A 15,816-nucleotide genomic window follows, 5' to 3' on the forward strand; every position below is an offset into this window, starting at 1 on the left:
TCTCATTGTAAATAACTTCTTCCTTATGTCCAACCTAAATTTGCCTTGCTCCAGTTTCAAACCATTGCTCCCTGTCCTGTCTCTAAAAGCCCTTCTAAACAAACCTTCCCCAGCCTGCCTGTAGGTCCTCTGCAGATATTGAAATGCAGCTATAAGATCTACTCAGAGGCTTCTCCTCTCCAGGCTGAACAGCACCAATTCTTTCAGTCTGTCTTCACAGGAGAGGAGCTCCAGGCCTCTGATTATCTCTGTGGCCTTCCTCTGGACCCGCCCCACCAGGTCCATGTCTCTCTTGTATGTCTCACTTTGTAGCTGAGACATTCAAATTGAAATCAGTTCTTACAGGGCACTCTAAACCTGTTCCCACCATTGGGAATGGACTACCTTAACTCCAAATAAGAGTCTGGCCAACAGCAAGATAACTTTGGTAGGAATCAGTCTTGTCCAGATGTAACTTAGGGAACCTTCAAAAGTCATGATGTCTTCCTCCATTACTGCATATACTATTTTCCTTATTAAATTATTAATTTGCTTATTAAGGTATAAAATACAGTTTTGCAAAATAATCTGATTCTGTGGCATCATTTTTATCTTAATTTTCAGAACACCTTATCTCTCTGAGGAGATAACTACCCAATGTGAGGTAATGCTCAAACTGCCTGTCTTGGATATCCCTGAATGTTTAGCTCAATGGCATGCTGACAAGATTACCAAGGTTATCTTAGAATAAGACATTGCCTTTTGGCTTAACAGAACAAAAGTTTAATGAGAAATTGAGGGAACTAGTGAAGGGCTCCTACCTTCTACCAGAACAAGGGGGGAGTACAATGTCTTGTGCTACAAGCTCCCTTATAAGGGATATCCACAGCGAGAGTGGATGAGCTGCTGAACAGGATTTTAGTCAGGGAAGAGAAAGATTGAGACACTGCCCTCATTCAAAGACTTGGCAACTCCTTCCTGACCCTTTCTCAGACAGATTTGTTTCCTCTCCAGAGAAGTAGTGGCATATCTACTTCAGATTCCTATGACAAAACTCTGTTCTGGCCTGGGATCCACCAAGCTTTCTAATTTTCCAAATTTACAGAATCACAGAATTGTTTCAATTGGAAAAGACCTCTGAGATCGAGCCTGACCATGTACCTAACGCCACCATGCCCACTAAAACATGTCCCAAAGTGCCATGTCTACATGTTTCTTGAATACCTCCATGGATGGTGACTCCACCACCTCCCTGGACAGCCTGGTTAAATATTCCCAATTCCTTAAATAGCTGAAAGTTTTTGGACTGGATTTTCAGTATCATATGCAGCACACAGAACCTTTCTGTGTCAGCATTGACAGAGCAACAGAATTAGTTTCTTCTTCCTTTCCATCAAAAAAAATACACCTAGAAAAAAATAATCTTCTGAAAAAACAGAAGATTATTGAGTTGTAGAAATTATTACTACCGATTTCTCTACTTTGTTCACTAGCTCACTACTTAGTTTTAATAAACGCAGGTGAAACAGTGAAATCTTAAGGTCTTATTAAAGCAAATATACTGAAAAGTACATGGCCCCAAGAGAAGTGCCCTGGATTTCTATCATGGGAAGGATGTCAACTGAAAAAAAGAAACCTAAACAAATTGTAATAAAATAAATTAAAAACCAACCAAACACACACCACTAAGCCTTCAGTCCAGAGACAACTTGCAGTGGATGATTTGAAAACAAGCAAACAAACAAAAATTTAACTTAATCCAACCTCCTTAATAACCAGATGTTTGAAATCATCAAATATATATCTTTAGTTGAAACAACTTCTCTGTTCCAAAGCATTCCATTTCTAGGAGCATTTACATAACAATATGTGACATCTGAAATGCTTAAGGCCACCAACCATGGCAGTACAAATTACAGTCATTTTTCAACACTCCGTGCAAGGTGCACCACTTCCAGCACTGGGACCGGTTCATGCTGTGCTGGTTTCTGCGGTGAGACACAATCAGCATGCACCACAGCCACAAAGAGCTTGTAGCCTTTGGAGACTCATGCTAATAGGTAAAAGATGCTGCTCTTACCCGCCGTAGGCTGGAATTGGAGGGGGGGGTGCTGCTGCGCGAAACGTGTTGTACACCGTGCGACCTCGGCCTCTTAGATGGGCACCTCGGTAAGCGGCGGCGGCAGTTGCAGCAGGGTAGGGAAATCCTGGCACTGGGAAGAAAAAAAAAACACAGGAAAGGAATGTCAAATATTCACATCAAGCTGACATTTTTAAACCCAGGTAATGTAGCAGCAGGCCAGTACTTATGTTAAAGCTTGCCTGTAACCAGATGAGGGAATTGCCCAATTAGTAAATTAGTGGTGTTTTAAGCAGAGCCCTCATCTTTTTCAGGAAAACCTTTGTATGCAAACAGGAGACAGACTGGGAGCTCAGATAGCAGGTGGCTTGGCTCTGATCTCTTAGAATGTGCTGTCAAGAATAATGGTGACTGGGTCAGCCAGTGCTGCTACCAGAAGACTTCTTGAGGTCCAAATCAGTTCATGCTCATATGCACAATGCCAGAGACATTTCCATCACCTTAATGCATCTATCATAAAAAACCAGCCCTGCTTGGAGTGGAGGTGAGACATTTAGACCTCCAGTGATCTAAATTATCCAGTGAATTCACCAACTAAAAACAGAGCTTTACTTCTGTTTAGAACTGATTCTGGACTAGGTCTTAGTTGTGTACCAAGGCAGGGAGTTTTCTCAGATTTTTGGGATGTACCTTGTTCCTATCATTATTCCTTCAAAAGCAGGAGTTGCATAGTTTAGAAAGATGTATCAAATTCAGACCCAACAGAAACATTTAAGGTATATAACAAGGAAATTAACTCAGACCACTGCAGCTAAGTGTGAACGCCAATTACCATTTGATGAGATTTAAAATACTTTAATCAGAAATTGAACAGTAATACAGGACTACTTAGAGATATTTTTTTTTTTCCTGCAAAACCTCTCTTCACAAACTTTTAAATTGAAAAAAAAAAAAATCCACTCTCTCTGCCAGATTTTTTAACAAATATTTCATTACTTCACTTCTCCTTTGCACATAGATTGCTGGCCAATGTTAGAACAGGTATTTAACTAATTCATCAGCAAGCCAGAGAAAATCCAATCCAGTTCTGTTGGCACTCAGGTTACTTCAGTTGTGCTTCACTATGTTTAATTTTTTTTCATTATGTAAATAAAAAGAGAAAAGAAATAAGTACTGCATAGCAAAGCCCCAGTAAGAAGCAAGCAAATGGAACTAATGATGTATAAACCAGAAAGTTTGTCAAGTCTGAAGTATGAATTAATTTCAGTCTACATTTGTCTTTAGCATTAACTTTTAATCTGTTTTAGCATTAAATTTTAAAATAAGTCTTGAATTTGGGGAAGAAAATGAAAAATTCACAGCTTGTAGATGTTGCTGGCTGAACATAAGGCAAGTGCTGTAACTGTGGTGACTTCTCCATCATTGCTTTATGGTGTAGCTTTGTGGCTTTGTTAGGTCCTTCTCACTGATAAGAAGGTTCTACAGTAATGCTGCAAAGATTACATGTCTGTGATACAACACAAAGCAACCTTACAGCAACAAAAATAATGAAACCAGCCTTTTAAAAAGTGCAAATGCTCCATTTTTATTCCTCTTTCTGTAAAAAGTATGCACAACAAAAAATCGGAATAACGAACTCACAGAACTCAGCATTCTGTTGATAACCTTGCAGTCAACTGCATTTAAGAAGCCTTAAAGAAAAAGCCACTGAAAGCATTTCGGGGAGGGGAATAAAAGGAACATATCTATCAAATGCTTGAAATTTGAAGGCTTTCTGTTACGAAAGAGAAACTGGAAACAGTAGGAATAATCACATCACCCATGTTTACCAAACCCAGAACCCATCATGGAGGCTCAGCATTCGGGGGAGATGCTAAGACAAGATACTGATTTCTACCTTTTACCAAGAACCTGCAACACAAACATTGTGTTAGAATGAAAAGCCTGAAATAAAATAATTGTTTTGCTATGCTTGCTTTGCACTGTCTGCTTATCAAAATCATGAAGCACAAAATGGCTAGAGTAAAGCCAAACTCAGAAAGCTTGTAGAGGCGATTAGTAGAAGGAATCTAAGTAGATGGAAATTAAGCTTCAGAAATATGGAACTAAGAGTGGCCATTGCTAAGTTTTATGATCAAGTAGGGCCTCATAGTAGAGTTTATCTGTAGCTGAATTGCATCTATCCCAAAATTTATATGTGTCAGTCTGAAAATCAGAGTATCTGAAAATGTGCCTTCAATTCCCAGGTAATAAAGAGCAAGATTACAGGCAAAATAATCCACAGGCCAGTTAAGTAATCAGATGGTTAGGAACATGTTATAACCACAAAATTTATTTTGCTACAAATTTTTCAATATCCTCACCCCAAAATAACCAGCAGAAATAGCACCATTAGAACACAGCTGAAGAATGGACTTCATAAAAACAATTTTATGAGAAGAGCTCTCCCATCAGGCAGCGTTAAGTACTATTAACTAGCCCCCAAAATAATTAATATACTAGCCAGGAGGGGTAAAGATTTTAATGACTTACAGTTTGTAGGTCAACCTTCCTTAGTGCCTTAGTGCCAAATGGATGAAACTCAGTAAGTGCAAATGCTAGTATAATGGGGATGAGAATGTGTTTGACTCTCAGCAGGGAAGCATCTGTATGCACTTCTAAGCAAAAATACCTTAAATTTATCAAATACATTTGATAACTGGAATTATTCTGATCAGTGATAGAGAAAAGGCAGATTTCTCCAACTACACCTTGATGATACGAGGTGAAAAAAAATCATGAACAAAACATTTTCTAAGGACTACATAAAATCAAGTATCAAGCCAAACAAACAACGTACATTCTCAACTAATAGCCCCATCAGTTCTGTAAGCATCCCCCTGCTCACATGTGAATGAGTCTACAATAACCATTAAAAAAACCAAAACAGTTCTTACACTGGGATTGCAATTTTTCCTTTTCAAATAAAAATAAATAAATAAAAATCCAAAAAGTGAAAAGAGGAATAGACTAGAATAGAATTAACCAGGTTGGAAGAGATCTTCCGAGATCATCGAGTCCAACCTATCACCCAACACTATCTAATCACACAGAATCACAGAATCACCAAGGTTGGAAGAGACCTCAAAGATCATCAAGTCCAACCCATCACCACAGACCTCATGACTAAACCATGACACCAAGTGCCACGTCCAATCCCCTCTTGAACACCTCCAGTGATGGTGATGCCACCATCTCCCTGGGCAGCCCATTCCAATGGCCAATCACTCTTTCTGTGAAGAACTTCTTCCTAACATCCAGCCTAAACCTCCCCTGGTGCACCTTGTGACAGTGTCCTCTTGTTCTGGTGCTGGTTGCCTGGGAGAAGAGATCAGTCCCCATCGCGTTAAAAGATGCTGGGGATGTGCTTGGCTTTGCTTAATATAATTATCAAAAAAGCTTACAAATCATCTTCTCCTGCAGCCTAAATGAAACTTTGTAATGGAACAATAGGTTGGCATGATACCTTCTTTAAACATATTTGTGCTATCATTACATTTAAGAGGACAAAATAGCCTAAAAAGTCATTATTACAATTAATATTGGCCAGATACTCTGACAATGTTTCATGTTTACAACATGTAACTGCTTCATCAACCTTCAGTTTAGATCTCAAATATGAAATGGGGTCAGCAAATTGCAACATTCGAGCAAATGAAAATGCCTCTAGAATGAACAGGATTCATGCTAATACAGTGTTAAAATTTAGGAAACTAATGACTGTGTATAGAAATCAAACATGATTATGAGGAAAAACAGTGGAACCCAATCTTTGTGTTCACAGAAGACATTTAATCAAATGTTAATTTCTCCAAAAAATGTACAATAAGCATCAGTTTGTTGTTTTTTTTTATTATTATTAAATGAACATGCCAGGTAGGTGCACTTTCTAGGCACCACATCTCATCATATGTCTTGGAAAACAAAGACTGAAGGAACAATGCCAAAGCTTGAGTTCCCAAAAAGAGTAATATAACCTGGTAAAAAATACTTAAAGGTTATACACTGTGTGTTAAAGTTTTAAAGCTTTAGGATAGATGGAAGAGCAGCAGATGCAAAAAACAACAGGGGGCAGATTTTGTATCAAAGCCATAAAAATATACAGCCATTTTAATGGGCAATTATTCTTTGCATTTGTGCTGTGGTTTGAATTTGTATGAGAGTGCCATATGCCTCAAGAAAGGTGTGCCATCAAAATGGATGCACAAATCTACCTCCCAGCACTCCTAATCTCTCTTCTTTGTGCAAACTAGCAGGTCATCTGCCATCAAGAGTTTCCAAATGTTTTATGGCTCAGAATTTTAATGTTACTTCATGTTTGAATCAGTTTATAGCTAATTTACTGCAACACAGTTCAGCTGTTAAGAAAGGCAGGGAGAGACATTTACATTATTCCCATAGTTGAGGAGGATCCCTGTTGAGGAAACACTTCAGAAGTGCTGGACAATAAATTAAAAACAAAGAGATGTAATGGGTAACATGCTGAGAAAGGCTAACCAGAATAATCTACATGATATTATCTGAGATCTCAGGAACAGATTCAGGAGTTTATCCGGTATATGCTGTGCAGTGAGTTTTCACTTCACTGTAATAGCGATAATTAGTGTTACTTGGCATTCTTTAAAAGAATGATAAACACTGTACTAAGGAGGATCTTGGCATATAAATACAGTCCAAAGTACAGAGCAAGGAAAATCCAAGCTCTGGTACCACAGAATTGATTATAAATAAGCTTTTTAAATTCTTTAAATTTCAAGATAAGAAAAAAATAAATATAAAGTTCACAATGCTTAAAAAATAGGAAGCTGAAATACAGTTTCCCACCTGTCACATTTGCAAGATGTTTATCCCTGGGATCTCCTTGTGAATTAACTGAATTCAAAGGAATCTGCTGTCTAAATCATATGCAATTACAGCTGGTCCCTTTTATTCCTTTCATTCACAATCTCTTCATTTTTTTGAAACAAATAGTTGAAATCAGTAGCATGATGATTTTGTTACTACTGCACAAAAATATCTGTCTGTATTAAACACAGTTGTTTAGGAATTAATAAATCTATATTTTGGACAAACTGTTACTTATAGAACATTCTCATTTGAAATGCATTGAAAAGGAAAACAAAAAATCCCTAATTAATGTACAAGTCTAATCACCATTCTCCACATGGAAGAGTAATTTTTCACTGTTCATTTGCTCAGTGTAATCTCAAAACTGACATAACAGAAAAGCAATGGCCTATAAATCTGCTCTCATTTGTTTCTTTAATATTCATATTCCATTGAACTACAGCTGCTTGTTGCTGCAGTCTATTACAACATGCAAAACTGTCGATAAAAATATTATGAAAGGCAAGATGTGTTTCTTCATGGCTCTGTGTGCCATTTATTTGGGAAAAAAATAACAATAAATGACTCATGGATTGTCCCTTAGCTCGCTGCACGCTGGGCGATTAGTGATTAATTACCTTGCTGCAAATTGACATGGCACAAGGAAATTGACACAGCTCTGATTAATTAACTTTTTATGAGAGACAGTTACTTACAAAACACTGCACACTGTAATTGAATCCCTTTACGCAACACTACTGCATTAAGTTTCCAGTAAAATCCAAATTAGCACCAAATTTTACATAAATTTGGTGAAACTTGTTAAAAATAAAGTAAACCCTGAAAGGGTACATTGGTTCTGGGCCCCTCAGTTTAGGAAAGATATTGAGTTGCTGGAATGTGTCCAGAGAAGGGCAACATAGCTGGGGAAGGGTTTGGAGCACAGCCCTATGAGGAGCTGGGGTTGCTTAGCCTGGAGAAAAATAGGCTCAGAGGAGACCTTATTGCTGTCTGCATCTGAAGGGAGGCTGTATCCAGGTGGGGGTTGGTCTCTTCTCCCAGGCACCCAGCACCAGAACAAGAGGACACAGTCTCAAGCTGTGCCAGGGGAGGTTTAGGCTGGATGTTAGGAAGAGATTCTTCATAGAAAGAGTGATTGGCCATTGGAATGGGCTGCCCAGGGAGGTGGTGGAGTCACCATCACTAGAGGTGTTTAGGAAGAGACTGGATGGGGTGCTCAGTGCCATGGTTTAGTTCGTTAGATAATGTTGGGTGATAGGTTGGACTCGATCTCAAAGATCTCTTCCAACCTGGTTTATTCTATTCTATTCTATTCTATTCTATTCCATTCCATTCCATTCCATTCCATTCCATTCCATTCCATTCCATTCCATTCCATTCCATTCCATTCCTAGAAAGAGGACAGTCAGCTTCTTCTATTTTCAAATATTTCATCCTCAGATTTACAAAAAACAATTTAAATTGTTCTAATTTTCAATATCAAATCACCAACATAATCAAATGCACTCAAACCCCCCCCCCCCAAAATATTTCAGCAAAAAGCAGACCTCTATTTAGTGTCCTTATTAAGGTTGGATAAGGTGACCAGCCCAAAGCAATCTGTGAATCTATGACAGACACTTAACTGTTCAACAAAACTTTTGTGCTCCTGGTTGTTGGACAGCTACAAGTTCCAAGCAAATGGAGAATTTCCCCTGTGTCTAAACACCACTTTCGAGACAAAATAAAGGACACGGTTGTGGGGAACTAGACAAAGAGTGGCACTACTATAAAGAGATGACACCAGTTAGTAATTTGAATGTTTATGAAAAGTCAGTTATGTGGTGACAAAAAGTTCCGCCTGGATGACACAAGGATTACTAACATTCAACAGAGTTATTAAACTGTAAAAAAGAAGATTGTCAGAATGTCGTTGGGTTGTGAACAATTTAGGCAGGGAGTGATTGAGAAAAACCCCAGCTATTAGCCTAAAGCAGGCATGATGAAAACAAAAAGAAGTCAAAACAAAGAATTGCACCTGCAAAGTTATATAGATACTAAAACTCCTAATTCCTCAAAATTACCTACTATTTGGGAAATTCAGGTTGAAGAATGTTGCTGTGTACAACATGGTTTCAAGAGCCATGATTTAATAACTGTCACACAATGCAAGAAAAGCAACAGTAAAGTCTTCATTTGAAACCAAATCTGAAACCAGGCTGAAAACTGCAAAATGGACAACTTCACATCTTACAGAATGATTTGGGATGTAGGATCAGCTGTGCGTGCCTACCTACTGCAAAAGGCTAATGCAGCACCTAGAATATCAAGCTAAGGACACATCAGAAACCTTGCATCTAGGACAGGAAGATCTCAATGTAAAAAGACCCTTAAATATAGTTCTCACTATTTAGCTGCATACTTAGAGGAGAAAGTACAAAGAATCCCATTGCTCTAACTCCTTAGACAGTCAGGAGTACTGCAAGTGACCAAGTGCCATATCTTCATTAACAGGAAAGCACTGAAACACAGGAGGTGCCCAGGTGTCCTCAGTCAAACATAATTTTCATTATTTGAACTAAACAACAAAGATACCCTCCACAACTGACTCCAGAACAAGTTATGCTCTGCTTTCCAGTCATCTCCCACTCCCCAGATGTTGGATGGTGTATAAGTTAAGTCAGTGGCACACAGTTCAGGGTAAATCTGCCTTTACAAAACTCTTAAGCATGCTAGTTCAGACACACAGCACCAGCACTGAACAGATTAACAGGGGTATCAACAGCAAGGCACTTAAAAAGAGATTTGCAGGAGTGAAATGAAAGCTCTAGTTAGCGATTCTGGACAACTGCAATACATCTTACTGATGACTTATTAGTCACCATTTAAAACACTGGCAGATAGAAGGTAAAAGGACAGTTATATTGAAAATAGTTCCAGAAAGTCCATATATAGCAATAGAAAAATGCAAAAAATTCTGTAACTTGTAACAGTGCTACAAAGACAAACAAAACCAAAAAAACCAAGAGAAGTTCAATTCACAGTTTTAAAAGGCTGATGCTTATATGAAAGATATAAAATGCATGAGTGTCATTTTACTTGATTTTGCTAATTTTGTACTACCTTTAGGTCTACCTGACTTAGAAATTAGTGAGACTCTTCCACATTCCATTTTGTGTAACGTTGTGGAAAGCAAGGTCCAATACGATGGACCAAAACAACGTTTTAAAACCTTTTAAAGACATTTTTAAGGCCAGGCTGAGCAACCTGTTCCAGTGTGAGGTGTCCCTGCCCACAGCAGGGGGGTTGGAACTAGATGATCCTTGAGGTCCCTTCCAACCCTAACAATTCCATGACTCTGTTTTGACAAGAGATGACAGCAATACTTTTCTCTGGAAGTGATACATGATTTTTAAACCTTTTATACTTCTGTACATGGGAAGGAAAAGAAAAAATAATGGAAGGGATTAGCAAATTTCCCTTCCTACTTCTTATTGATATTTTTGTTTAAACTTTCATGTAAATCAACTCTTTTCACCATATAGACAAAAACATTCACAGACTTTCTGGGTTATTATTCAAGAAGTACATTAAAAGACAGTTTACTCCTAAATGTTCAATAATGAGGTTTCTGTAGCCTGGAATTTATATGTGTCATTGGTCTACTCAAAAGTATGGCCATTCCTTTTTGGGCAGGATTTTTGCATTAACTCAGTCCTGCAGCGGTTAAGTTGCCTTATTCCTCTGCAGGGGTACTCAGCGTTTTTCCTATAAAGCAGTGAAAAACAGAGAAAACCAGAAACATAGAAATACAGCCCACTAATACAGCTCTTAATGGTGATGAAGTGACTTGCCATTCCACATGAATTTAAGAGAAAACAGACCAATTAAAAATTTAGTTTGCAGAAATCTTTTTAAGTCAGAAATGCTGTGACAGAGGGAAATTATTTCTACTGCTTGAATATTCATTCTTTAAACTGAACCTGACCCATATACCAATTCAAATTGAACAGTCTCTCCCTTACCAACAAGATGAAAATCACCACAGATAAATAAAGAAAAACTTCAAAAATCAAAGCAGAACAAATGAAGCACTGGTGTCTACAACAAAGCACATGCCCATTTGGACTGAATATGGTAAATCATGTCTTACATAGAAAGCCCAGGAAAAGATGTACCAAACGCAAGGAGCACCTGCACTTCAGTTGCTTGGAGTCTCAGGATAATGCTATCAAAGGACTAGCATCATTACAGTACCATTTTAGGTAATTACATGTGTGCAAGAGATTAAAACTGACAAAATCAAGGTTTATAAAACTGAGTGTTTCCACTAATGATTCTACTCAGAAGTGCACTTCAGATCACCTCCAGAAAATTTGTATTTTCTCCATGTAATCTTCTCGGTAATGGAAATATCCCAGAACATAACAGAAGTGCCAAAGGTCTTACTTCAATCCATTAGTAAAGCCACAGAAAAATACAACTTGGGATGCCTTCCCTGAAACAAGAAATATGCTAATAGTTCCATACAGCATTTTTTAGGTAGTTTACTAATATTCCTAAGGCAAGTAACCTACACTTCTAAGTGAGGGTATTCGACAGACAGATTGAATAGACAGGCTTTACTTCATTTTAATTTCTGTAGCACGAGTCCTCAAATGGACTCGATGATCCCTTCTAACCCCTAGTAGTCAATGATTCTATGAAATCTTACTGTTGGATGTGGTACTTATACTCAGTGCTTATGATTTTCCTTATTTATTCTGTGCATATCATCAAAATCCTGAACTACCCTCCATCTATGAATCAAAACAAAACACCCGCAGGAGAATGATCCTTGCAAATACAGTACGTGTCTGTCATCCACAAGCATTGATAAGGTTATAACAGAGAACATACATAAAAAGCAAAATTCTCATATCACAGAATTAATCCTTGAAGGTTCTGCTATAGATTTTCCTTTTCTCCTGGCACATAACATATAACTTTCCATTAGTAGGGTTCTCTAGGATAATTTAGGAATATTTCCAATGCCTGCTCTGAAGTAATAGAATGCATTTTCCAGATTTGCTTTAAAGGACTCTAAGCATTAAGATCATTTCTTGTCAAAAATATTACAAGACCAAAGGTTTCCAGGGAATTTCCTGAAAGAACTGCCTTCCCACCTTTCAAAAACATCTCATCTTTGCCTTGTTGTTTTCTGGTTGCTCATAAGCTAAAATCCCAGGGCAACATAGTTTATTGTTTTAATATCTGTCTGACGCAAAGCAAAAATATTCTCTGGTGAGTGCTTATCTGTCATCTGCACTTCTGTGAAAGGAATATCAAGACAAATAAGATGTTCAAGGGCATATCATGGGATTATGAATTTGGCACTGAGTTCTGTTAAAAATAGTTGAACTGATAAATAAATAAAAAATACACTGATACTCTGAGAACGGGCACTTGAAGAGCACTGGGGTTTAAATATTTTAATTCTAAGGGGTTTGTGCTGTTTTAGTATGAATAGGGAATGAACACTCAAGTTCATAAATGGGAGAGACAATATGAGAGAAAAAATATTCATAATTGAAACAGTTAAACCAGAAAATTCTATTCCAACGATACAATGGACTATAAATTCACTTTGTATTAATTAAATGCAATGTAATGGCATCTTCTATATTGAAATGAATAACCAGTGATCTGGAAATTCATTTAGACCATTAGGTTAATTACAGAAACTGATGGAAGTTTCATCAGACAATTACAATTAAAGAACAAGAACAATGTGGGACAGATTTATAAGCATTTGTACCACCTCAATCATTTTTGCTGAATTCCACCACCACTTCTCACAAAATTGCAATCAATTTATCAATTAAAAGAATGGGCCATCAGCAGTATTTGCCCTTGAGTAGGATGAAATAGAATAGTATCTGATTTCTTAATCTGTAATTCTATCACTTTCTGGCAATATGAAAGATTTGTTTATTTTTAATCAAAAATATGAAAGTGTATGGAAAAAAGAGCATCTATATTTTGAAGCCGAGAAGCATGCTTAGTGAAGATGAAACAGGTCTGCCATTTAGTAAATTGAAGCCAAACCGACACCAGTTTCAAACGCACTCGTTGAAGCCAAGGCAAAATTCTCTTTTACAGAGAATGCACAAAACGTTTGGGAAAATGCAGACACTTCTCTGCACAGGGCATGTGGCAATGCACTGATTTGCCACATCTGGTAGCTACTGAGCCCAGGGAACTGTCCCTTTAATGTGTGCTCAGAACAATCTGCTAGTAGTTACATACCTGATTTACTTGGGAGCTAAAATAAAGCCTAAAAGTTACAAAGATCAAAGGTCTGATAATTTAGAGAGTGAAAAATATTTATCTGCCTTTGAACTATCATTAAAATTTGTGACCTCTTTCATCTCACCTTCCACAGGGTATGCACCAAGTATGTTGTGCAAAACATGATGCCCAGCTTTATGCTGGTTTCCTTGCACCATCAGCCAGTGCTCCGTGAGCACTCCAAGGATCAGCAATTCCAAAACACAAAGTTTCCTACTGGCAGGTGCATCTCCATTTCCATCCCCTGCCATGAAAGGGTAGGGGTGGGGGGGTTCTCATGAAAAGGGGGCCAAGCTCTTCACACACTAAGAGAACAAGAAACAAGAAATGCAACTTGAAATTACAGTTTGCACTGTAAGGATGTTCAACCATTGGAAGAGGTAAACTAGAAAGGTTGTGCAGTGTCCATCCTTCAAGGCACCCTGGTGTAACCTGTTCCTTCTGACCCAGTTTTTTCTGTGATTCTACAACCTCACACCTTCCTTATTTTCTGGGCTTTGCCTCTCATTACTGTCTCATTTAATCCACATTTTCAGGAACTTCTACTGTATAGAAAAATGAGCAAAACAGGCATGAGACTAGTTTGAAAAGTCCTTGCATAAATTCAGGTTTGCATTTTTTGCCCTTGTTAACCATACATATCCAGCTACATTACTGTCATTTGTATTCAGCAGCAGAAATTTTTTCTTCTTTTGAATCTTCCTTTTGTCCAGCAAGGTCTTCATATTCTCATGGATCCTGCTCTTGAGTAGCTTCAGTTTGGAAAAGGACCAAAACTCTTGTTGATATATTTAACAGTAGATTGTGGTGGTTTGAGCCACAACTAGAGTTTAAGCTACCAAAAAGTAATCTGGAGTCGGTTGGAAGTAGGAGAAGTAAAATTTTTAACAAAAAACCCCCCATACAATAACAGGGAGGGTTTACAAGGGTAAGGAATAAGGATGAATAGGAGAATACACAAAACCAAATTTGGATGGCCTTTTATCTCCCTCGATGTATGTGGATTCCAGTCCTTTAGAGAAGCGTGGATGTGGCAGGGAGATCGGGCCCGACCATATGGCAGAACCAGGAGGCTGGCAGCAGCTGTTGGTCCTTTCAGACATGCAAGGCAGGAGCAAAGAAAAAAGATGGTTGCCACGCCCTCCCCTTTATGGTCTTGCTGGACAGGAAGGGGGATCGGAACAGACTGTCTTAGACCCAGGGGGACCCCTCCTCCCAGGAAGGAGAAACCATGTCCACCTGGATCAGGTTTCTTTTGTCCCTTGGGGGAAGCAGGGCTCTCATAACCCAAACCCAGGATGCTGTAACTTACTCACTGGCACTTGGCATACTCTAATCTTTACTTTCTGGCTGCACCTCCTCCCAGTGCTTGTCTACATCAAGATAATGATGAAGGATTTAACTGAAATCACTTGTATTAGTTCTGTCCTTGAGATGCCAGTACTATAAGAATCTATAGAGGCCAAGACAAGACCATGAACTTTCTTCTTCTGGTTGTTTCAATAAATGACAAGGGTTGGTAACACATTTGCATGCTGAAACTATGCTTTCTACATAACAAATTATCTATTCCCACAATAGATGTGCAAATGAAAAACTGATCCAGGTCCTATCTTCTGCTTCAGCATAAGAGAACAGATGAGGCATGAGAGACTATTGCTACTGATTTGTTCCACTGCTTGCAGAAGAAACAGCTCATTTCTTTCTGTATTATGCGAAGGGCCAGAAGTGATGGAAGGAAGCAGAGCCATGTTTCCATCTCTTGACATATTCAGAGGTGTAACTAATCACCATACTGGGAAAGGTACAATGTGATACATAAATATATCCTGGGGAAATAAAATTTCAGAAGGGAAAGTGTAGCTCCAAGAAATGTACTTTTCTTTCTTGCTGGCCAAAAAATAAGCTAAAAACTTGCAGAGTCATAAAAGACTACTAGTGACCTATGCAATTAAAAGTCAAAAAGTTAACTGAGAAATCAATCTAGCCAAATTAAGACAGTTGTATTTTACAATCATGTTTCAGACTTTCCTTACAAAATATAGCTCAGGAGCAAGAGATGAACAATCAAGGACAACAATATTCCTAAAAATATCTGAATCGATACCTGAAAATTCCTAAATACCTTTAGCATTTCATGAACTCCAAACATCTCACGTGGCTTTAAAAATCTCAGCTGACTCTTTCCCTTCTGTTGAAACAATTACAGACCTAAAACCCTCATATTTCTTCCATCGTGAGTTGTTCTATAATATTACACGGTTACAATACCAGCAGCAACATGAGGAAATGATTAACAAATTATTTAAAGATGAAGTCTTCAATATTGCTGTCTGCATGGAATGATAACAGTAAAAGCATTAGTCCCTTAGATGTTAATGTTGATTTACCAGTTTTCATTTCAATATTACAAATGTGAATAAAAAATAGATTATGGAACATCTCCAGCATAGTAAAAGAAAGCAAATGAGACACAACTCAAGCTTCATTTCTATTTCCTTCCTAGTATCATTTCCTATAGAAATGGATCTCTTTTACATAGTTATTGAAAGTTCAGTAAT

At 38.0% G+C, this 15,816-nt stretch overlaps 1 protein-coding gene across 44 annotated transcripts in view; it reads right to left on the bottom strand.

Annotated features, from left to right (window-relative positions):
- Positions 1–15,816, bottom strand: part of RBFOX1 (RNA binding fox-1 homolog 1) — an 840,672-nt gene that overhangs the window by 48,515 nt on the left and 776,341 nt on the right. For all 44 annotated transcript variants that reach the window (XM_054180641.1, XM_054180671.1, XM_054180655.1 and 41 more), the window contains one exon: positions 2,060–2,192. In XM_054180641.1, the coding sequence (XP_054036616.1) occupies positions 2,060–2,192 (133 nt within the window). The remainder of the gene's footprint in view (positions 1–2,059; positions 2,193–15,816) is intronic.

This window comes from Dryobates pubescens, chromosome 4 (genome assembly GCF_014839835.1).
Source record: "Dryobates pubescens isolate bDryPub1 chromosome 4, bDryPub1.pri, whole genome shotgun sequence".
NCBI classification, from domain to species: Eukaryota; Metazoa; Chordata; class Aves; order Piciformes; family Picidae; genus Dryobates; species Dryobates pubescens.